This window comes from Drosophila tropicalis, unplaced genomic scaffold (genome assembly GCF_018151085.1).
Source record: "Drosophila tropicalis isolate 14030-0801.00 unplaced genomic scaffold, ASM1815108v1 contig_878, whole genome shotgun sequence".
Classification (NCBI taxonomy): Eukaryota; Metazoa; Arthropoda; class Insecta; order Diptera; family Drosophilidae; genus Drosophila; species Drosophila tropicalis.
In genome coordinates this window covers 13326303-13346922 of record NW_027173374.1, presented here as the reverse complement: position 1 = coordinate 13346922, position 20620 = coordinate 13326303, and the positions used below count along the sequence as shown (strand labels likewise).

Here is a 20620-nt window from a genome sequence, read left to right as displayed (position 1 = left end):
TTATTTGAAATACATTTAAAATTTATGTTCTTAAAGATGTTATGTTTCATTTCTGGAGGTCGCTTGCCATAGATTTTAGTTAGCCACTCAAGAGTAAGTAGATTGAAAAATGGTTCAACTATTATTAAAAATATATAAATGTATAACCGCTTGCTTTTATGAAGTGACTGATTGTCAATTAAACGAATTAGGCACATAATTAGTAAACGAATGATAGCATCAATTTGACAATAACAAAAACTAACTTTTGTGGTGAAAACTCAATTAGAACTTGCCCCTTGGCAAAAATTGGTATTGAATGCGGACAAGCATTTGGCTTCCACTTGGTTTCTTTTTTCATTGTCCTTCGTTCACTTCACTAGCTGCGGGGGAGGGATGGGGGGATGGAGGGTAAACTTTGGAAAATCGCTTATCAAGCCAGGTTAGGAAACCACAGGTAGTTTGTGTGTGGCACAGCCTTGACAATGACTGCTAAAAGAAGAAAATGGGTGCACAACAAAGAGAAAGAGTGCAAAATTGTAGCGCCAATAGCAACAATCGGCCAAGGGATACAAGTGGCAGAAGAGTTGGCTGGGGGGTTTAGTTGGGCTTTAGGTTTGGGCTTGACAAAAGGGGCATCAGTGGCCGTTGAAACAACAACAGCAACAAAACAAAACAAACAAACAAAACAGGCCAACAACGAATGGAGGGCGAAGAAAAACTCGATGAGCTAAAGTAGTTGCGGGAAAAGCAAGAGAATAGACTATGCCGGGTCGAGTACTTTGGTTCATGGCACAAATGCTCATGCATACACTCTCTTAGAAGCACTCACACACACGCACACACACCCTTAAACAACAGGAGCGGACTAAGCTATAAATGGGCCTCTTTACTCACTTCACAATAGTGAGAAAGAAATTTTAGAAATTTCAAAATAAACTCAAGAAATTGTTTGTTTTGATTCCTACCTCTAAATATAGTTGAGTTAATGTCAGCCACTCCTGGTTGATTGTCTCTCTTTCTGGCTTGTTTCTGTTTATTTGTCTGTGTGCTTGGGTGTGTGTGTGTGTGTTGTAAAACAAGTTTTGAGTTTGCTTTTACTGTGCTCTGGCGGTGGCATCGTCAACCGCTTTGACTTTGGGCAAGCAGTTGGCCAAGTCAGTTGCTCTTTTGGCTTAACAAACTCAGAACGTGCCGTGGCTGTTGGATGACGACGACGACGACGAGGACGACAACGATGATGATGGCAGTGACATCAAATTGCAACAAAGAATAATAGCAACAAGAACATTAAGAGCAATAACAATCTAAAGACTTAGTCACCATGTCCCAGTGGCATCACTTCACTCAATAAAAAAGTCTAACCAAGAAGAACACAATCAAAAACAAAAACAAAAAGTGCGTATTTGTTGAATAGGAATTAGCAAGCAGGCGGCAGCTGTTGCTCTTTGTTATGTAAATGTCAAAATGTATCTCATGGATACAAAATCTTCAAGTGTCCATGTGTATGTGAGTGCCTCTGTGTGTGTGTGTGTCTATGTGCCAATAGCCTTGACTTAAGGCTCTGCTGTGCTGCGTCATTTGATGCTCCAATTTTTATTTTTTGTCAGCCACTTGATGTATTTGAAAAGCCTCCACTTCTAGCCACTGGCAGCTTCCCTGCTTATGGATGGATGGCTTCAATTGAAATTCAAAACGCATTACCCCACTTTAACCCTCTGGCATAGCCAAGAAGCTAATACACACACATCCAGCCATATGTATAGACATATTCAACTTTAGACTGATACACCTACTTAAAAATTGTTTTTTGTTTTTTTTTTTTTTAGAAAGTTGCTTGGCTGCCGCTCGCCATCGTCATTTTTTATTTTTTCTTCTTACTTGGCTTGGCTTTCGTTTTGGCCGCCTGTCTCTCTCTCCCTTTCGTTTACATCTCTCGGCATTCTTACCATGACCGCCGCAGCAGTCTCCCCCAGTTTATGGGCATGTTTTTCAGTCTGATTTTTTAATTATGTTTAATGTCTGGCGTTTTTCATGCATACTCATGAGCTATATAGGTCAAGAAAACTATATATTTTCCCCTTAACAATTGACGAAAAATGCGCAGTGATCAATTGTATCTTTCATCAAATTATTCCCACATACTCACACACACACACACATATACTCAGGTGTGTGTATACTTGCTTAATAGATTTTCTCAAAGCAATTAGCAACCAGTTTTTAATAATCACAATACTAGAAGAAAAAAAAATAGGTGTATAACATGTCTAATTGAATGACTTGAACGTAATGAAAGTGGCCTTTGGGACCATGAGGGAGGGTTGGGTCAATGTAATCCCCATTGTTGTTTTGAGAGACATGCTCCATGACCTAACATACAATACGTATCCAATAAACTGATGATAGATATACCGAGTTAATCTCACTCAAATCAATCGAAAACTATAATGAAGTCTGAATACTCTTTCAACTCTCGCCCTCTCTGTTCTTTAAACTATTTAGATTAATTAACCATTTTCAAGTTATAAAGCGGTAAGCCCTTCCCTTCGGATCCAAAGTGGCTATCCAAATTAAACTAAAAGATACTTTTCAACAATGTAAAGATACATTTTGTTGGCTAGGGTATTGACGGTTGCCTCTGACTCATTTGAGCCACACAATGGAAAAAAAGGCAAACAAAAACTTGACTTTTACAAATCCAATTAATATTTTTTCGAGTATAGCAATCCTTTTGGTATTTTATACAGTTTTTATATAAAATTATAAATCGATATGTATATGAAATTGGATTTCAATCTGAATAATTTCATTTATGAGTCATTAAATAAAGTGTTTTTCGTCTGGCGGTGAACAAAAAAAAAAAAAAAAAAGAAACAAACTAAAACTGCAAATACTTTATATTCTTTCTTCTATTTTATTTTCAGTTTATTTTTTTACTACCCCGCAAATGGTCTGTCTAGATGAACCTTCATAATAACTGATATATATAAATAGATACATATTTATATGTATATATGTGATTGTAAGAGCCTCTGACTGACTGCAGCTAAGCAGAAATCCTGAAACCACAAAAAAGAAAAGAAAAGAAACCCGCCGAAGAAGTAAGTGGATGTTGAAACCGATTCAAACCACAAAACTAACATTAAAAATCGTCCAACCAGTTGAAGGAGAGCCAACGACAATAATAGTCGTAAAAAGTGAAACGAGTACAAAAGTTGATTTCGTCCTTGGCATTTGCAAAATAGCACCAGAGCAACAACAGCAAAAACAACAAAGTGCAAGTCCAAGTTCCAAGTAGAGGTGAAGCGAGAGTGGAACTGATAGATAAGAAGGAGTAGAAGAAGGAAGAAGGAGTCGAGGAGGTTCCGGCAGCTGCTGCATTTACTGTACCATAAAGCTGAGCAACGAAAAATTTTATTAACCAGCTTCAACCACCACCAACCACCTCCATTGGCATTGGCTGTGGTTACGAGATTTCTCAAAAAATATCTGGACCCCCAAAGGCGCAATCCTGGCACAACGACATCACACTAACTCCAACGGCAGCAGCGTTGGCATCGGCGCCGGCGTTGGCAGCGTTCCCATCATCATGGAGGGGCCCGAGGTGACATTTTTGTTTCAATTTGGCAGCATACGAGATGCAGTCAGCGTGCCAGTGAACGCTTTAACCTTAAAGTCTCTCAAGGATTTGGCATGTGATTTCATAAATACTAAGGTAAGGCAAAGAAAAATGGGTTCCTGTAATGATGGGATTGCGCAAATGGGTCACCATCTGTTGACTAATAGTCAACTAGTTAATTATGCAAAACGATTGCTAGGACATGTCAATATTTTTGCTATCCATGCAGGCGTAATGCGGTCAAGTCAACAAACAGAATTTCCTCAAAGAACAAACGCAGTAGTTGGTGGCAGTCAAAGGACAAGCACACACACACACACAGACATACACATTTCTCATGGTTGTAATAAATTCTGTGTGGACGATAATTGCTTAATTTCATTAAGTAAGTCAGCAGGACTACATATGTATGTATACACTCACTAGCCACATTTCCGTTCTATGCTGTTAACCATGACCAATTCAATTAGACAGCTGCTTGCCTAACACGCACTTTTCCCTCTATCAAGTCTTTCTCAGTGGTAGAAGAAGACAAACTCCTTAACAAACTTATGTACGTGCGAAAAGCAATTCCGTTGCTCCAATGAAGTTGATTACCCTAGAAATTTATGTGTGTCTCTTTTAGAAGAAAGAGAATGCAACAATTTTTTGTTTATTTTATGTTTTCCTTATCTTTTGAAATCAATATTAGATTTGATGCACAAATTTTACTCAACTCTTATCGCAGACAATCAATTAAGATATGAATATAAACTGATAATGATACCATATGCAAAGTGAGCGTAAAATCAAGCAGAACATCAAAAATATATCTACTCACAGACACACACACACACACACACACTGATCATTTGATTCTCTGTTCCAATTCACAGATACCAGATAGCGGTTTAACGTATCTATCAGAACGAATTTTACTTTTCGTCCATGACTATAGTACGCCAAATGTGCTGCATATTATCAATTCTGCAGCGGAAGTTGTCGACGAGACCTTAGTGGAAATTGTATTGACAGCGAGCCGTAAGTGAAGCCATCTGTTGACCGCAATCTCTAAGTATTGGCATCAATGGTGTTTTTCTCTTTGAACAGCCATATTGTATCCCACATCGGAAATGCCAACACTGAAGCCACACAGCCTCAATGTGCACTCGTATAAGGCGCCCACATTCTGTGATTTTTGCGGTGAAATGCTGTTTGGTCTGGTGCGTCAAGGACTTAAGTGTGATGGTATGTACTATGTCTCTCGTCCATGTCTATGTCCTAACTAATCCAACCCATCTCTCTGTCTGTTGCTGACTTCTTCTCCATCTTCTGTCCTGTCAGGTTGCGGTCAAAACTATCACAAACGATGCGTAGTGAAAATACCCAACAACTGCAATCGCTCAACTGACGCCACATCCAGACGCTCCTTTACCCTGCAAGCGCCCCGCAGTCCTTCTGGCAGCAGCTCACAGCAGTCGCTTGTCTCCAATGAGGAGTCTAGAAATGACTCGAACAGTTCACTGGTAAAGCGCATGTCGGAGCTTATGAATGATATTATTAAGAATTGACAATGCCTCAAGCGGGCGGTAGGGGGAGACGTACTTAGCCTACGATACGTACAAACATGAACATACATACATACATACATACATATATAGGTAGCTATCGAATAAGAAGGTGACGGGTTTGTGGGAGGAATAGAGGAAGCTTTATGCTACTTCCTACGAGTATTTAAAATATGTATTCATTTTCATTTCATTGTTTTTGCTTTGCCCGTTTTTCTTTATTTGCAAATTTATTATTGTATGCTTACCATTTGAATAAATTTTCTATATTTTTACATACTAACAAGTTTGATTTGAATTTGATTTTTTTCAATGCATTTTAAATACTCGTAAAGAAGAAAAGAGAGAGAGAGATTTTTAAAGAAGTTTAAATAGTGGACATATGTAGTTTAACCATCCGAATAGCATAACAACTCCAACCCTTTCCACTCGCAGAACATACCAGGCTATCAGGCTGGACGACATCAGAGGACACACTCGGCCGGGAGCAGCAGCGGACGCAATGGACTCACCGTCCTCCGCATACCACATACATTTATGGTGCACACGTATGGCATTCCAACGGTGTGTCAGCTGTGCAAGAAGCTGCTGAAGGGATTGTTCAAGCAGGGATTGCAGTGTCGTGACTGCCAATATAATACGCACAAGAAATGCATGGACAAGGTGCCACTGGACTGCACGGGCGAGGCACAATTGAGTCAATTGCAGGCCGAGATTAGCGAGGGAACACCAACACGTAAGGATCGCGACAATTTCTTTCGCGAGGAATTCGATGACAGTGATTTTGAGGATAACGAGCTGGGGTTGGGCAAATTTAAAGGTGGCGCCACCAATTTGGTGGCCGGACGTCCTCGTGAAGCGCCCAAAGCTTTGACAAATGCACAAAATTCACCGCCCGAGCTGGTCAATGGCGGCGGATTGGATAGCAGTAGTAACAGTGGTGAAAACAAGTCAAGTGATGGTCAATCCGAGCAATCACAATCCTCTTCTTCATCCTCTCCCAGTGCCAATATACCATTAATGCGAATTGTCCAATCGGTCAAGCACACCAAGAAACGTGGTGGTCAGGCCATTAAAGAGGGCTGGCTGGTCCACTATACCTCACTGGACAAGGCGGTTAAGCGTTACTTTTGGCGTCTGGACTCGAAAACCATAACCTTATTTATCTCAGAGCAGGGTAGTAAGTACCACAAGGAGCTGGCCCTTTCGGAGCTCATATCGATAGAGACGCAACGGGAACCAAAATCACAAGAGGCCAACTATTGCTTTGAATTGTGTATGCCAAATCTGAGCTATTTTGTGGGTCAAGATCCCCTGCTCGGAGTGAAGGATGAGCAGGCTGTGCGGCTTCCGCCGCCAGATAGTGGTATTGGCAGCGATATTGCCAAATCCTGGGAGACAAGCATAAGGCAGGCCTATATGCATGTAACAAATACACGTAAGACTCCTCCAGTCACTCAAATCAATTGATTTGGCTAATGAGTTTTATGCTTTCAGAATGCTGTGAATCAGAGGAACAAGTCCAGGATATGGGACAACTATATCAAATATTTCCCGATGAGGTGCTTGGATCGGGACAATTTGGTGTCGTGTACGGCGGTGTGCATAAGAAAACCAAGCGTGAGGTGGCCATCAAGGTGATTGATAAGCTTCGGTTTCCTACCAAGCAGGAGGCCCAGCTAAAGAACGAAGTGGCCATACTCCAGAATATCTCCCATTGCGGTGTTGTCAATCTGGAGCGTATGTTCGAGACTCCGGAGCGTATATTTGTTGTCATGGAGAAACTAAAGGGGGACATGTTGGAGATGATTCTCTCGCATTCACGTGGACGTCTCAGTGAACGTGTTACCAAATTCCTAATAACTCAAATTCTGATTGCTCTAAAGTACCTACACTCGCAAAATATTGTGCATTGCGACTTGAAGCCAGAGAATGTGCTGCTCTCATCGGATGCTGAATTCCCACAAGTGAAGTTATGTGACTTTGGCTATGCGAGAATTATTGGCGAGAAATCATTTCGACGGTCCGTGGTGGGTACACCGGCATATCTGGCACCTGAAGTGTTGCGCAACAAAGGCTACAATCGATCCCTCGACATGTGGAGCGTTGGCGTCATCATCTATGTGAGTCTTAGTGGGACGTTTCCTTTCAACGAGGAAGAGGACATCAATGATCAGATTCAGAATGCCGCCTTTATGTATCCACCGAATCCTTGGAAAGAGATATCATCAAATGGTAAGTAAAGTAGAAAAATATGACTACACAATTTCAATTCTAACAATCAACTTATCCATTATATTTTAGCCATTGACCTTATTAACAACCTGCTGCAGGTGAAACAACGCAAACGTTATACGGTTGACAAAAGTCTTCAACACTATTGGCTGCAGGATAAGCAAACCTATCGTGATTTGCGTAATCTGGAGGCACAGGTGGGCGGTGGGCGTTATTTAACGCATGAAGCCGACGACATACGCTGGGATTGTGCAGGTGATATGTGACCTGGTTCATCGAACGATAACTACCCAAACTGTGCGGACTGCCATAGACACCTATCCGAAAGTTCACCCAAAGTGGAGGCCATTGGTGATAAGGCATTGAAATGGATGCGTTTCCATCTGTGCCGGCACATTAAATAGTTAATACCCTCTCTCCCTCATACCTTTAATGTCACGCATTTTTATTTCGACTAAGATTTCCTCACGCTACAAACATTTTTCTTTCAAAATCAAAAACTTTTAGCTAGTAGCTTTAAAGGCAAACTCTTATGAACGCACTCAGCTCTGAACAAAGAAACAAAAATAAAACAATGCTTGACAATTAAATGCAACAATGTGTAACAACTGGGACAACAGTTCTTCCAGCAAGAATACTTTGTCTTCGAAACTTTTTCCAGCAGTTTACAGGTGACAACCCAACGAAGAACATGCCGCTCTCAATGATCAAACTGAGCCTTGTACTGTTGGCAGCCTCTGGTCTTGGTGTAACCAAATGGGTAGAAACATCTCAGATCAAGCTAAACCCACAGAGCAAGGCCAAATCAGAGCCAGAAGGATTTACTACACACAGTGCCGTATGGATTGAGTATCAACGCGAACGTTTTGGTGTAACCAATAATAGCCCCAGTCAAAGCCCACAAATTGTGGGGCCAGCGAATACCACAGGACAACCAATGGATGTGGTCACACCCAAAGTGGAAACCACCTCAAGACGACACTCCTCGCAAACCACAGATGGCGAAGTTTCAGATGGAATGGCTGCTTCAACAGATGCCACTCAAATAAACGAAGGCGACATTCAATTTCCCAGCATGAAAGGATTTCTCAAGTTCCTTAAATCAATGCAAAACACTTGGATTAAGAAATCTGCATTGAGTATAGAGAAAAAAATCAAATTGCTGAAGCAATTGCGCGACAATCTCATGAAAATTATTGGTGCGTATTTTAGAGTCTGTTAATTTTGAGTGACTTTGCTGACTTTCTCAACTCCCACATTCCCACTTCTACTCCCACAACTTGGGTAACAGAGCAACAATTCTCGGTTCTGTGGCAACCAACCGAGCGGCAAAGACGCAAACGTCGCGGCCTGTTGGAGGACGCCAATATAGACTTTCCACCCGAAGCGGCAATTATGAGTATTAATTTCCTAACATTTGCCGTCTTTCTAATTAAACTGGTGCTGGTGAGTTGAGTAGACCTGCACTTGACATTTGGGTCAAAAGCGAAATTACAAAACTATTGAAATTAAACAAACATATTTTTAGCAAGTGGTACAAATTGTAAAGAGTAAACACTACAATTTTAGCGGCTTCAATATAAACACAGAGGTCGTAAGGAATCCCTAAAATCAAGTGAGGCGCATTTATTACCCACGATCTTAACTTGATTTAGATGATTACTAAACTATATTTATTTATTAATACAACTAATTTATTTATTTTAGTTTAAAAACATTAAGCAAGCACTTTAATTAAACTGAAAACTTTACCTAATGACATTTATGTATCAATCCCCCAAAATATGCAACAGTTTTTGTTTAAACAAATCATAAAATACATTTCTTATATTTGACTTAATTATTTTATGATTGTCGCCTTTTGTTTCCAATTCAGCAAGTCTACATAGAAATCTTTAAAACAAATATATTTACACGCCATTGTGGGCAGTCGTCAATCGAAATCGATTCTCAAAATAAACGTTATCGTAAGTTCAAGTAACATACCACTTTTTAAATTTTCTGATTAGTCGAAATGTTTTAGGATACCGTTGACACAAATCTTTTAGTTGTAGAAAATATATAAAGATTATAAGACTCAAAATGAAGATGCTCTTCATCTAAAGAGATAATTTTTAAGTATACAAACTTGTCATCAGATTGACTCAACTCGTATTGGCCTTCAAAAGGATCTACACATTAGTCATTAAATAGTCACTCTCACAATACTATACTATACGTAATAACTAACATAATGAATCCCCATTTTAAAAAGACTTATTAAATCCATTTGTCGTAAACAACCTTGATGATGTGGGAGTTTCATCTGTGACCTAGAAACGGTCAATGAACTCAACGCTCTCGCTTTTTATAGAGACTCAAATGAATTGCTAAAACGAAATAGAAAACATTGTGACGCAATTATTGAAATTGATGTTTGACAACTTGCTGCAGTATTCCCCAGTTGATGGTTTAAATATTCTCTAAAGACAGGATATTTAAGATATACTAGATAATAGTTGCATTCAATGAAAAACTAAACTATCAATCAAGGAAGAAAAGAGATATATGTTATTATACTAGTCCTATTTGTGTCCTTATTACTGCTTAATCTAGGAGTAGGTTTAAAATCTAAAAATGTAGGTGGCTTTCAAATGTTATCCGAGACACCAGAGACTATGTGGTTTCAGTTACATCACATCATTTGTAACATCCTCAATAGGCGCGTGCATCAACGCAAATGTCAACGAACTATGATAATACATATTATATAAATTATATGAACTTAATGAAACACTAAAAACAGAAACGTGTTTTATTCGGCTCAACAATTGGCGGAAAAAACAACCATTAAACAATTTTTGAAATTATCTGGAGTTGGGCGAGAGAGAAAACCAGTTTTATTCGCCATCGATGAGAGTGAGACCCAAAATAAATGACTTCTTCTCAGAAGGGATTCCCCTCAAAAAAATAGCAAATATTGCACTACGGTAATATAGTTAGAACGTAGTTAGGTGAGGCGAGAGATAATTATATTTAACGCGCACTAAAATCATCAGTCAGTCAGTTGTCGACTGTTTCTCTTAGAGAACTAATCCCTCAATTGCATAACAAATATTACTATAACAGTAAAAAGGAAGAAAAAAGAAGTAAACCGTAGAATATGTACTAAGTGTTCTCTTTTCTGAGAGTCTATTGATTATTTGCTCATTACTACTCCAAGCTTCGTACTAATCATTAATAAGTAATGTGCCTTATCGGCACCCTTAATCACAACTCGAACCCAGTGCAAACAGCCAGGCCAAGTTTAGTAGCCTCAATTCAATTCAAGTCGAAAAGAAAGTGATTTCGGTATTGCTGGGCTATTAATTCGTACAGGCCGACCATTGAGCCATTGAGAGAGACATACGGCTATAAATATCGACGTCAGGTCGACAAAGGGCACATTTGGTTATGGCGTTACTAATATCAGGTTGTGTACCGTTATTGTTGCTGCTGCTGTCAGCCAATTTCGGGTCGGCTAAAGCCTATTCCTCGGAGGAATTACTCATCTGGCTGCAGCATAGTAATCTAGGATATCAAGTGCTACAACAGGCATTCAACGGCAGTCAGGTAAAGACGGATTTGGCAACATCATGTGTGTCAGAAGTCCACAAACTCCTTGAAGAGGCTAATAGCAAGAGTTTATCAGCTCTAAAAGGTAAGCTAAGAGATTGATTTTGGTTTGACCCTTACCCATACCATTTTGGTCGCAGTTCTAGATGCCTGGGGTAAATATCCACAAGGCCTGCTCTATGGCCACTTCACGGATATGGGAAACTACGAGTCCTGTCTGAGTTTTGACGACAACAGCAGCAAATATTGTCTGGCCAATATAAAATTTGAGAACTTGATTCCAGACTCGACGGATAGTTTGGCATTAAATATAGGCACCTGCATTCCATCAGCATGTAGTGCGAAACAACTTAATTATTGGCTTACCAACTATCTGAGAGATATTTTTAACGAGAGCTCCGCAACGAATGGAACTCTAGTGGAGGAGTACAATTGCGCAACGTCTGATCGGCAACCATTGTCTGGACTAGACTGGTTTGCAATGTGAGTACACGGACAAAATCCCTGACAGATTAAAGGACTTAATTTTTAAATTACAGCTGTGTATTTGTCCTCTTAGCCCTACTGGTTCTTTTGGCCACCATTTTGGATTATAGAGAAGGTAGGCTTTAAGCTGTAGTCTGTGTAGTGTAGGGCCAATTTAAAATATCCATATACCATTTATAGTTTCTAGCAAGCTACTCCTCTCCTTTTCACTACGTCAAAATGTTCCTCAATTGGTGAAGACTACGTCGACAGCTGCCGCTCATGTGATACCTTGTTTGCATGGCATTCGTTGTCTTACAATTATATGGATAATCTACGGGCATGGCTATATGTTTCTGCTGTTGGCTCCGAATGTGAATGCCTTTGATATTGTAGCTTGGGCCCAAACGCCTTACTCCATGATACTGCAGAGTGGTTCCATATCGGTGGACACGTTCTTTCTACTCAGTGGTTTACTTTTGGTAATGAGCACCTTGCGGGAACTAGAGCGGTAAGTCAGATGACTAATCCCTTCTTTTTAATTTCGATGATAAAGTCAATCTCTTTTAGTAATTCGGGTCGGCTTAATGTCCCTGTGATGTATTTGCATCGCTTTGTGCGGCTAACACCTGTCCTAGCCTTGGCTGTGCTCTTCTTCATGACACTTTTTCCACGTCTGGACGATGGTCCATTTTGGAAGATGTTTACCGGGTCATCTCAACTGTGCAGGGAAACCTGGTGGGCCACTTTACTATATGTTCAAAATTATGCAGCAGCTGGAAAAATGGTAAATGACTCTCAGACTCGCTGAAAATCTGACCCGTGTATAATCCTTGTACTTATTTACAGTGCCTCGGACATTCTTGGTACCTTGCTGTGGATATGCAACTGTATATCCTTTCGCCCATTCTACTAATTGCTCTTTACAAGTGGGGCAGAAAAGCTGCTGCTGTCATTGTTGCAATAATTTTACTACTATTTGGTTGTGTCTTTAGTATTGTCATGTTAAATAACCTTCAAGTTTTCCAGCGCAATGGGTAAGTATAACTGAAATCTAACAATGCATCACAAGGCACTTAATCAATTTAAACCTGTCAGAAATCTGGGAGCAGACTCAGCAGAGATGCGTCTCATATACTACACCACCCATGCACGTGCTAATCCATGGCTAATCGGCTTACTGTTCGGATATTTCCTGCATTGCAATAGCTATCGCAAACAATTTCCAAAGTGGTTATCCCTTAGTGCCTGGCTAATAGCTTTATCTCTAATAGTCACTGTACTCTTTGCCGTCTTTCCTTACACCCAAACGGGATCGGGTGAGATTTCTCCACTGTCCGGTGCTTTCTATATATGCTGTAGCCATATTGCCTGGCCCTTAGCGCTATGCTGGCTAATCTGGGCATGTCAGACAGGTCAGGCCGGTTTAATTAACTCGTTTCTCAGTTGGTCATTTTGGCAACCTTTGTCTAGGCTCTCATATTGCCTTTACATCTGGCACCTATTGGTGGAAACTGCTCATATGGCCCGCATAAAGACAAGCCTTCATTTCTCAAATTATGACACGGTAAGGGAAAAATGTCATGGAACTTACTTTTGAATTACCATACGACTTCTTCTTCTTCTTTATAGGTTCTACAATTCTGGTCACATTTTGGAATTACTTTAATGGTTTCAACTGTGATGTACTTATGCATTGAAGCACCACTAGTTAAATTGGAAATGCAGTTATTAGCCCCACGGAGAACGGCTGATAATAAACCAAATCCACCTCCTGAAACATATACCATATCGGTTGTTGGAGTTTCACAGCAGAATCTTGTTAATGCTTAGATTATCACTATTTAGTAATTTGATAATTGCTCCGGGGTAACGACATATCTCCGCCGTTAGAAAAACGACATATCTCCGCCAGAAAAATGTACTGGGCGGAGATACATATGTCGTCGGAGATATGTCGCTATGTTAATTGCTCCATTATACATTCGTACCTTTTTTTGCAAATTAATCGTGGTTGCTTCATCAACACTGATAATTGTTTAATACCTCAACCAATGTGATGATTTTGAATTTATTTGTTTAAAATCAATAAAATATTATTTATATAAACATTTTTAACCGTCAAGAGTTTAAACTTCAAAATAAATTAGGAAATTTTTGATTTTGGGCGGCCTTTCTGGAGCGCCACCGTGCAGCGATATCTCGCTCATATGGTCTGTTAATTAACAGACTTAAAAAAAATGCTGTTAAAGAAAATAACAACTAGCACGTGCAGTGGGCGACTTAAAATTGTTTATTTTATTTAAAACTGACGGAAATGGACGACAAAACGCTGATTGAGAGTGTATGCAATCATAAGCGGGACACGTACTTGCCCACAATTGGTAAGAGATATTTAAGCCACCGTGAAAACAATCTTTAAAAAGATATTTGTTTGCAGTGAAATTCCAAAATGGATCACTCGGCAGTGGAAATGCTGACTTTAGTATTGTGGAAAGCAACAGGGATCAGCGGAAACGCGCTTTAGTTTTAGCTGGCCAACAAATCTATATGGGCGACTTGCAGGATAGCACAGAGTATAACACGTACATTTGTTTGCGCAACAAGAGCACCAACAAGGTGCAAATTGTGCCTGTCCAGCAGTCGCTGTTAGCCAACAATGTTTACAAACAACTGGAGAAGAAGGAGCAGATGCCAGTGCTAAGCAAAGAACATGCTACGAAGAAGCTTCTAAAGGAGTTTGGTAGCCGCAAAGCCTCACGATATGTGAACAACAGTGAACAGATGATGGTCAATGTGGATGTAGTTCGTCAAGATCTTGATGAGACAGTTCAAAATTCAACGCTCAATGAAACGAATGCAGAAGAGGACACACTGCCGGAAGCGAATGTGAATAACTTGGAATATTTGGCTACTATCGTACCCAAATTTGATAAGAGTGCCACCAAAGTGAGCGAGGTCTACGATGTGGATGATGTAGTGCCTCGGCCGCTACTCGATAGACTAGATGAAGAGGCTAAGGTCGTCTATAGTACTCCCGTGGAATCGCTTCCGTAGGTTTTAATCCTCAATTTGATGATTTGTTTCTTTAATCTGTGTTTATTTTCAGCATTGAATCGGAATACTTGCGTGATTGCCTGAAACGCATCCAAGCTAAAGAAATTGCCTCTAAGCAGGATTTTCTACACATCAAGCTTATTATATATATGGATGCCCTCCAGACTTTAATTGGGTTGCGATCGCGTCAACTAAAAAAGGTTGAACTCTCCGGCATCACGGAAAAGGTTGAAAACGATATAGTTCAACGTTTTGCTGATCCAAAGGTGGCCAAATCGTTTACGCGCACAACCTACAGCACAGAAAAAGCTCTTACCCACTTCATTGTGTTGGCCCTCCTGATAAGCGAGAAATATGAAGTCGATATGAACGTTTTGTCTCGCACACTGCGCACAACCAAGGATCGAATTAAATCCTATGCCCACATTGTTAACGCTCGACCCAAGACTCGCTCGGATGTGCTGAGTCTCCGTTTGCCCAGCACTGTACCTGCGCTCAGTACATCCAATCGTTTTCAACGCAAGAAATAAAACACCCTTTATTGGTGGGACCATCGATTAAACAAAACTTCTTCCTTTTTGGTTGTTGTGGGGTGGGGTGGGGGTCAAGGTCACCATATAAATACATTTTTAATTAAGTATTCCCGCCATAACTAACATCAAACGCGGTGGTCATTTTCAAATACTCCAAATATTGGAAATTAATATTTAATTCAGCTTTATTCTACATTTAGTCAATTTTAAAAAGGAAATGAAATAAAGTACATAGTTATTGTGACTATTTTGAAAGGCTATCAAGGTTAGTGTATGTGCTAAATAACATTTAATTTGTGTTTGATATAGCGGAATTTCTACTTTTCACTCTTAAATTTATTCTTGCCCATGCCTCCCGTGATAAAATCTTGGCTACGCCCACTGTCAAGGGCATTTTATGTTTACAATAATTTTTATTTACGTTAAAGAATCGAAAAAATAAACCGGTAACATGTTTTTTTAAGCACGTACATCATCATACACTTTTGGAACGCAATTGGAAATAAAACGATTGACTCCTGGTGAACAAACAGTTTAGTTTTACCAAGGAATTCGATGTGGGCTTTTGTAGGGCGTGGGTGTATCTCTCCATGTATTTTTGTGTCTCTATGTACGGCAGCAATCTTGTTAATCCCTCCCCCTTTTTAGTAAATATCGTAGAGCTCCTCTATTGGTTCGCTATCCTCATACTGCATTCTTCTCATCTTCATTTCATTGACGCATAAATCTCCTTTTTAAACAGCCAGTCCAAAGACTGAGACTATGCAGTACATGGTTTTGTTTTCCCAGCGCACCGTGCAGCTGCCGTCTGTATCGTTATTCCAATAGCAAGAGCTTGCCGTATGTAATCCGGCGCCATTCTTTTGCATTATCATGGCGGTCACAATATATTTGTAGGGTTTTTGCTCCTTGGTTAGCACAGTCAGACAATTTTCGACCACCTGGCCGGTCCAGTTGTTCACTTTGTCATGCTGGTAGGCGTTTCCGCCTATAGTTGTCTCAATGGCCTCCTTAATGGTCTTGCTAACATCATCAACAATAAATTGGCTTTCTTCGCGTGAGTCATCCATTTTGCAAACAGACTGCTTTGCTAAGCAATTCGCTGTTGCTGGTCTTATGTAAAATTATCTTGTATTGTAATGCTTCTGTCTAATTTTATGCACGCGTCTTTTACTAGCAGACGGCGTTTGTATTTTGTTGTATTTTCTCGATAACTATAAAATGAAATTAATATTAAAGAAAACTAGATTCTCGACTACTGACAAAAACAACAATTACTGAAAAAAAAACCGCCTCGCCATAGAGATGGGAAAACGACGATGTTTTCGATATTTTTGTGAAAATCACACAATAGGTGATTTCGCTTCACAGGAAAAAATATTTTTAAATTTATTACTCCAAACTGAAAATATACACATATATGTATAAAATAAATTGATAATAATTGGTAATACCGTTCATTATGTCTACTTATAAATCCTCAACAAATTCGAAATATACATTCGTAAAATATTGTGGCCTATTATCAAATATCCATGTTATTTCTAATAAATAGTCGCCAGTTGGTAAAGGAAGTCGTAGCAATTCAGGCTTTAGATAGAAACCCTCAACAAGCTGTGGTCCCTTTATAAAGAATATAAAACGAATTTACTTTGAAATACAATCAAAACATTTGAATTAGAACTTACATAAAAAGGGCATTTGTGATTGATGTTTGTAAACTCTTTAAATAGATTAAAAACCATAGAAACAGCAGGATTATTGGGCCTTTGTAAATATCGACAAGCATCAAAAGTCACATTGATTAGCCATGGCTTATATCCATTGGCTTTCTGGAAGATTTGACCATGAACTGATAATTTATTTACCGGATGCAAATAGGTACTGTTAATATTCAAAACAGTAACGTGTCTCCTAACTGCCTTTAAGCGGCAATTATGTATCAGGACCCACGATTTGTTGAATGTTTCGCACTTGGCGTTTGTCATTTTGAAAATGACGGCTTCCTAAATAGAAGTTAATCAAAATAATCCTTAGATAAATGTTGAACTTCAGCTAAATACCTACATTATACCCAAATTTCAGGCTTAAATATAGAACTACCACCAAACTTAACGAAAACACACAACTCTTCATGATTCTAAGTTCTAAACTAGACTAGTTTTTAGTCAACTTCTATAATAATATTAAAATACTATTAATAAATTTAAAATACTATTCGATATTATCGTTTTTAATTTTAAAGCTCCAACGACTACAAACGATTAATTTAAATATAATTGCTTTAAATGTAAGTACTTTTTAATTAGCCAAACAGATTCCAAGAACATTTCCATGTCAGTTAACTCACAAAGATTCCAAGTCCCAATTTGTTGGCCCGTGTTATGATCGCAATCATTATTTTTTACAAAGGTCTTATAATCACAATCGTTATCATCATTATTTTTTATAAAGGTCTTTCAATCGCAATCATTATTATCATTATTTTCGAATGGTCATTGAATTCAGTTTACATTTTGACAGATGCGATCGTGCTGCGAGCTGTGTATATAAATAGGCGGTGCAATTCACCCGAATGCAGTTTTCTCTTGACAACCGACTATTGAAGCTGTAACTGATTAACAGTATGACTAATAGTAAGAAATCCTGATCTTGATTCTAACAAACTTCTGATCTTTCCTATTTGTCAGAGCTTACGCTAGCCCTGCTTCAATTGCCAGTGTCCAGCGACGTAGAACTTAATGTTGGCCGTGCTGTGGATGGGATCACACAACTAAAGAATGATAATCCCAAGGTGGAACTTGCTATTCTGCCGGAGAGTTTCAATGCTCCTTATGGCGTGGAACATTTCCCCAAATATGCGGAAACTGTGCCAAATGGTCCCACCTGCCAGGCTCTGTCCCGTGTGTCCAAGCAGCTGGGCATCTACATCATTGGCGGCAGCATTATAGAGCGTGAAGGCGATAAGCTTTATAATACGTGCACAGTGTGGTCACCTGCAGGAAAACTAATTGGAAAACATCGCAAGGTAAACTAAGGAAATATTTATACAAGCCAATAATAATTATTGCAATTAAAACATCCGAACAGATACATCTCTTTACCATGAGTATTGATCCCGTAAATGGTGGCGGAGTTCAATTCGATGAAGCAGCTGCTCTTACGGCTGGCTCTGAAGTGACTGTGGTCCAGATAAACCAACAGAAAGTCGGTATTGGCATTTGCCATGACAAGCGTTTTGAGGAATTGGCTCGTATCTATCGCCATATGGGTAAGTTTAAATTGAAATCCAAATGGACATTCAACTGAAATGGCATTGTTTTGTAGGTTGCTCAATGATTGTTTATCCCTCGGCATTTTGCATCTGTCAAGGACCAATGCACTGGAAACTATTACAGCGAGCTAGGGCCACAGACAATCAGCTTTATGTCGTCACTTGCTCACCAGCGAGAGATAATATGTCCGGGTATGTTGATTATGGGCATTCTATGATAGTTGACCCATGGGCGCGAGTGCAGCGAGAGGCTGGCGAGGGATGCGAGTTTATTGTGGAGGAGATCGGTAAGTTTTTAAATCTGAACATGGTTTAAGGTGGCCAACTTTACTACTTTACTTTACTTTACTTTATTCCCTAACAGATTTTGACATGGTTGAGGACGTTCGTCGACAAATTCCCATCTACAAACAGCGCCGTACAGATGTATACACGAAAGCCAAAACGGAGTTGTCAAAACTCAACATAATATGAGGATCATCTGAAAGCTTTATCCGTAAACACAATAAATTTTGTTTTACTCCTTATTGACTAAGCGACTTTATATGATTCATTTACTGTCTATTAAAAATATTTGAAATAAATTTCCGTTACTTGAAATCGGTCTTGCAGTGGCGCCTCTGCGAATTAATTAAAAACTATAAATTATCGGTTTGAAGGGTAAAAACAGTCGATTACAAATGTATCGACTATTTCCAATTATATTTTGCAAATTCGGTATTGACCCACACTAGAATAACAATACTACTGTGAGCATTACAAGAAATAAAATAATTGCTATTAAAATTAATAATAATTCCCCGGCTTTTTTAAAGTTACTGCGAACAAGAAATTCGAATTTGTTGTGGCCTTTTGCTTTTTGTGATTCCTTTCCTCCAAGCTCAGTTTTGAAACGATAACTAGGAACAGGCTGGGGAAAATTCGTCTGGCATCTAAATGAAATGAGTTCATACGGTTTGTAGTTAAAAATTATGAAGTTTTGAACATAATAAACCTTTAAAAATTGCAATGCTTAAACGCCACAAACAAAAACAACAATCACCAACACAAAAGGAGCGACTGCCGTTTCTAGAATTGCTGTTTTAATTTAGCTTTGTCGCTGCTCCCACTACCTCCCCACCTACATCGCCCCTGTTCTTCATCATGCCTATGGCGCCGCGATTGCCACTCATACATTTGTTGTAATATTTTTGTATATTATAAATTTGTGCTATTTGTTTCGTTTTTCTTTCTTATGATTATTATAATTGTTGTTGAACACACACAGCCACATCTACCACCACATCCACATACTAAGTACGTAGCCACAAAGACACAGGACGAAAATCAAGACCAAAACCCTTTCCAGACTACCAAGCAAAATGGCCAAAATGTACGGAAAGGGTAAGAGTAAGTAAAAGTCACAATAAATTCACACATAATTTCACATGCCTTTGTATGCCAAACAAAAATAGAAAAAGAAAACCAAAATCAAATCATACTTAAATCAAGTTAAATTTAAACCTGATCTAATGTGATTACATTTATATCTATTTCTCAGCGGCTATAGAGTCGGAAGAGCAACAAAAACGACGTTGGCAAATCGAACTAGAGTTTGTCCAGTGCTTATCTAATCCCAATTACCTAAACTGTGAGTACATGCAGCACGAAAATGAAGCAGTCTGTAATAAAATGTTGTTCTCGCTATTTAGTTCTTGCCCAGCGCGGATACTTCAAGGATCAATCGTTCATCAATTATCTAAAGTATTTACAATACTGGAAAGAGCCGGACTATGCCAAGTATCTGATGTACCCAATGTGCCTGTACTTTTTGGATCTCCTGCAATACGAACACTTTCGACGGGAAATTGTCAATTCACAATGTTGCAAGTTCATTGATGATCAGGCAATATTGCAATGGCAACATTATACAAGGAAACGAATGAAACTTATAGAGAGTGCTGCTGCTGCCCAGCAACAACAACAGCAGCAGCAGCAACAACAACAACAACAGAGCAATGGCAGTGTAGGCATGGAAGCAGCATTAGCTGGCGACAGCGGTTCCATGATGATGGGGACTGCAAACGGCAACGATAACTCAATGGGCAATGCCAATGCAGATATTGGTCTTATAGTTGCAGCTGGCATGCCCAGAGACACTCAGGTTATGACAAATCCTCAGCAACAACAACAGCATCAGCAACACAACGGCCTGGCTTCGGCCAATATAAAACTAGAAATGAATTAGATATATAGTCGATTAATGATTTTGTAATAAATTAGCTTAAGAGAAATGTTTCTATTCGAAATTAAGTCGCTTCCTTTTGGGTTGGCT

At 39.3% G+C, this 20620-nt stretch overlaps 7 protein-coding genes across 9 annotated transcripts; 6 read left to right on the top strand and 1 right to left on the bottom strand.

Moving 5' to 3' along the window:
• Positions 1-1144: 1144 nt before the first annotated feature.
• PKD (serine/threonine-protein kinase D3) lies at positions 1145-7973 on the top strand. Its single transcript, XM_068300928.1, has 9 exons — positions 1145-1377; positions 2907-3083; positions 3144-3697; positions 4477-4621; positions 4691-4828; positions 4925-5106; positions 5584-6586; positions 6646-7383; positions 7453-7973. The coding sequence occupies exons 3-9, from the start codon at positions 3572-3574 to the stop codon at positions 7647-7649; spliced, it is 2529 nt and encodes an 842-aa protein (XP_068157029.1). The 5' UTR covers positions 1145-1377; positions 2907-3083; positions 3144-3571; the 3' UTR covers positions 7650-7973.
• Positions 7974-8074: 101 nt separating this feature from the next.
• On the top strand, positions 8075-8992 carry LOC137583903 (uncharacterized). The gene is made up of 3 exons (XM_068299091.1): positions 8075-8582; positions 8675-8829; positions 8912-8992. The coding sequence occupies exons 1-3, from the start codon at positions 8075-8077 to the stop codon at positions 8990-8992; spliced, it is 744 nt and encodes a 247-aa protein (XP_068155192.1).
• Positions 8993-10450: 1458 nt separating this feature from the next.
• On the top strand, positions 10451-13545 carry LOC137585025 (nose resistant to fluoxetine protein 6-like). The gene is made up of 8 exons (XM_068300668.1): positions 10451-11062; positions 11118-11460; positions 11517-11578; positions 11644-11953; positions 12013-12229; positions 12292-12479; positions 12541-13009; positions 13075-13545. Exons 1-8 carry the CDS (start codon positions 10816-10818, stop codon positions 13273-13275), a joined length of 2037 nt encoding a protein of 678 aa, XP_068156769.1. The 5' UTR covers positions 10451-10815; the 3' UTR covers positions 13276-13545.
• Positions 13546-13647: 102 nt separating this feature from the next.
• Polr1E (RNA polymerase I subunit E) lies at positions 13648-15066 on the top strand. The gene is made up of 3 exons (XM_068300487.1): positions 13648-13826; positions 13883-14495; positions 14552-15066. The coding sequence occupies exons 1-3, from the start codon at positions 13760-13762 to the stop codon at positions 15027-15029; spliced, it is 1158 nt and encodes a 385-aa protein (XP_068156588.1). The 5' UTR covers positions 13648-13759; the 3' UTR covers positions 15030-15066.
• Positions 15067-15425: 359 nt separating this feature from the next.
• Positions 15426-16321, bottom strand: Dlc90F (dynein light chain 90F). The gene has a single exon (XM_068300490.1). It carries the CDS (start codon positions 16100-16102, stop codon positions 15767-15769), a length of 336 nt encoding a protein of 111 aa, XP_068156591.1. The 5' UTR covers positions 16103-16321; the 3' UTR covers positions 15426-15766.
• Positions 16322-17555: 1234 nt separating this feature from the next.
• Positions 17556-18906, top strand: LOC137584895 (omega-amidase NIT2-like). Its single transcript, XM_068300488.1, has 5 exons — positions 17556-17668; positions 17723-18060; positions 18123-18303; positions 18360-18593; positions 18671-18906. The coding sequence occupies exons 1-5, from the start codon at positions 17659-17661 to the stop codon at positions 18778-18780; spliced, it is 873 nt and encodes a 290-aa protein (XP_068156589.1). The 5' UTR covers positions 17556-17658; the 3' UTR covers positions 18781-18906.
• An 88-nt stretch (positions 18907-18994) lies between these two features.
• MED31 (mediator complex subunit 31) lies at positions 18995-20594 on the top strand. 3 transcript variants are annotated; one of them, XM_068301239.1, is made up of 4 exons: positions 18995-19055; positions 19122-19260; positions 19847-19936; positions 19998-20594. In XM_068301239.1, the coding sequence occupies exons 2-4, from the start codon at positions 19248-19250 to the stop codon at positions 20531-20533; spliced, it is 639 nt and encodes a 212-aa protein (XP_068157340.1). In that variant the 5' UTR covers positions 18995-19055; positions 19122-19247; the 3' UTR covers positions 20534-20594. The 3 variants fall into 3 exon arrangements, with proteins under 3 accessions (XP_068157340.1, XP_068157339.1, XP_068157338.1); XM_068301238.1 differs by adding an exon at positions 19574-19689 and having other exon boundaries at positions 19030-19260; XM_068301237.1 differs by adding an exon at positions 19574-19695 and having other exon boundaries at positions 19030-19260.
• The last annotated feature ends 26 nt before the right edge of the window (positions 20595-20620 follow it).

What these genes read in the sequence shown, in the direction of transcription:
- PKD (XM_068300928.1), top strand. Translation starts at nt 3,572, where the DNA reads ATGGAGGGGCCCGAGGTGACATTTTTGTTTCAATTTGGCAGCATACGA. An exon ending in ATGACTCGAACAGTTCACTG is followed by an intron (nt 5,107 to 5,583) that starts GTAAAGCGCATG and finishes TTCCACTCGCAG; the next exon opens with AACATACCAGGCTATCAGGC. An exon ending in TATGCATGTAACAAATACAC is followed by an intron (nt 6,587 to 6,645) that starts GTAAGACTCCTC and finishes TTATGCTTTCAG; the next exon opens with AATGCTGTGAATCAGAGGAA.
- LOC137583903 (XM_068299091.1), top strand. Translation starts at nt 8,075, where the DNA reads ATGCCGCTCTCAATGATCAAACTGAGCCTTGTACTGTTGGCAGCCTCT. An exon ending in CAATCTCATGAAAATTATTG is followed by an intron (nt 8,583 to 8,674) that starts GTGCGTATTTTA and finishes CTTGGGTAACAG; the next exon opens with AGCAACAATTCTCGGTTCTG. An exon ending in TTCTAATTAAACTGGTGCTG is followed by an intron (nt 8,830 to 8,911) that starts GTGAGTTGAGTA and finishes ACATATTTTTAG; the next exon opens with CAAGTGGTACAAATTGTAAA.
- LOC137585025 (XM_068300668.1), top strand. Translation starts at nt 10,816, where the DNA reads ATGGCGTTACTAATATCAGGTTGTGTACCGTTATTGTTGCTGCTGCTG. An exon ending in GAGTTTATCAGCTCTAAAAG is followed by an intron (nt 11,063 to 11,117) that starts GTAAGCTAAGAG and finishes TTTTGGTCGCAG; the next exon opens with TTCTAGATGCCTGGGGTAAA. An exon ending in ATGCAGCAGCTGGAAAAATG is followed by an intron (nt 12,230 to 12,291) that starts GTAAATGACTCT and finishes ACTTATTTACAG; the next exon opens with TGCCTCGGACATTCTTGGTA.
- Polr1E (XM_068300487.1), top strand. Translation starts at nt 13,760, where the DNA reads ATGGACGACAAAACGCTGATTGAGAGTGTATGCAATCATAAGCGGGAC. An exon ending in CACGTACTTGCCCACAATTG is followed by an intron (nt 13,827 to 13,882) that starts GTAAGAGATATT and finishes ATTTGTTTGCAG; the next exon opens with TGAAATTCCAAAATGGATCA. An exon ending in ACTCCCGTGGAATCGCTTCC is followed by an intron (nt 14,496 to 14,551) that starts GTAGGTTTTAAT and finishes GTTTATTTTCAG; the next exon opens with CATTGAATCGGAATACTTGC.
- Dlc90F (XM_068300490.1), bottom strand. Translation starts at nt 16,102, where the DNA reads ATGGATGACTCACGCGAAGAAAGCCAATTTATTGTTGATGATGTTAGC.
- LOC137584895 (XM_068300488.1), top strand. An exon ending in TAATTGGAAAACATCGCAAG is followed by an intron (nt 18,061 to 18,122) that starts GTAAACTAAGGA and finishes ACATCCGAACAG; the next exon opens with ATACATCTCTTTACCATGAG. An exon ending in GTTTATTGTGGAGGAGATCG is followed by an intron (nt 18,594 to 18,670) that starts GTAAGTTTTTAA and finishes ATTCCCTAACAG; the next exon opens with ATTTTGACATGGTTGAGGAC.
- MED31 (XM_068301237.1), top strand. Translation starts at nt 19,668, where the DNA reads ATGGCCAAAATGTACGGAAAGGGTAAGA. An exon ending in AATGTACGGAAAGGGTAAGA is followed by an intron (nt 19,696 to 19,846) that starts GTAAGTAAAAGT and finishes TCTATTTCTCAG; the next exon opens with CGGCTATAGAGTCGGAAGAG. An exon ending in TAATCCCAATTACCTAAACT is followed by an intron (nt 19,937 to 19,997) that starts GTGAGTACATGC and finishes CTCGCTATTTAG; the next exon opens with TTCTTGCCCAGCGCGGATAC.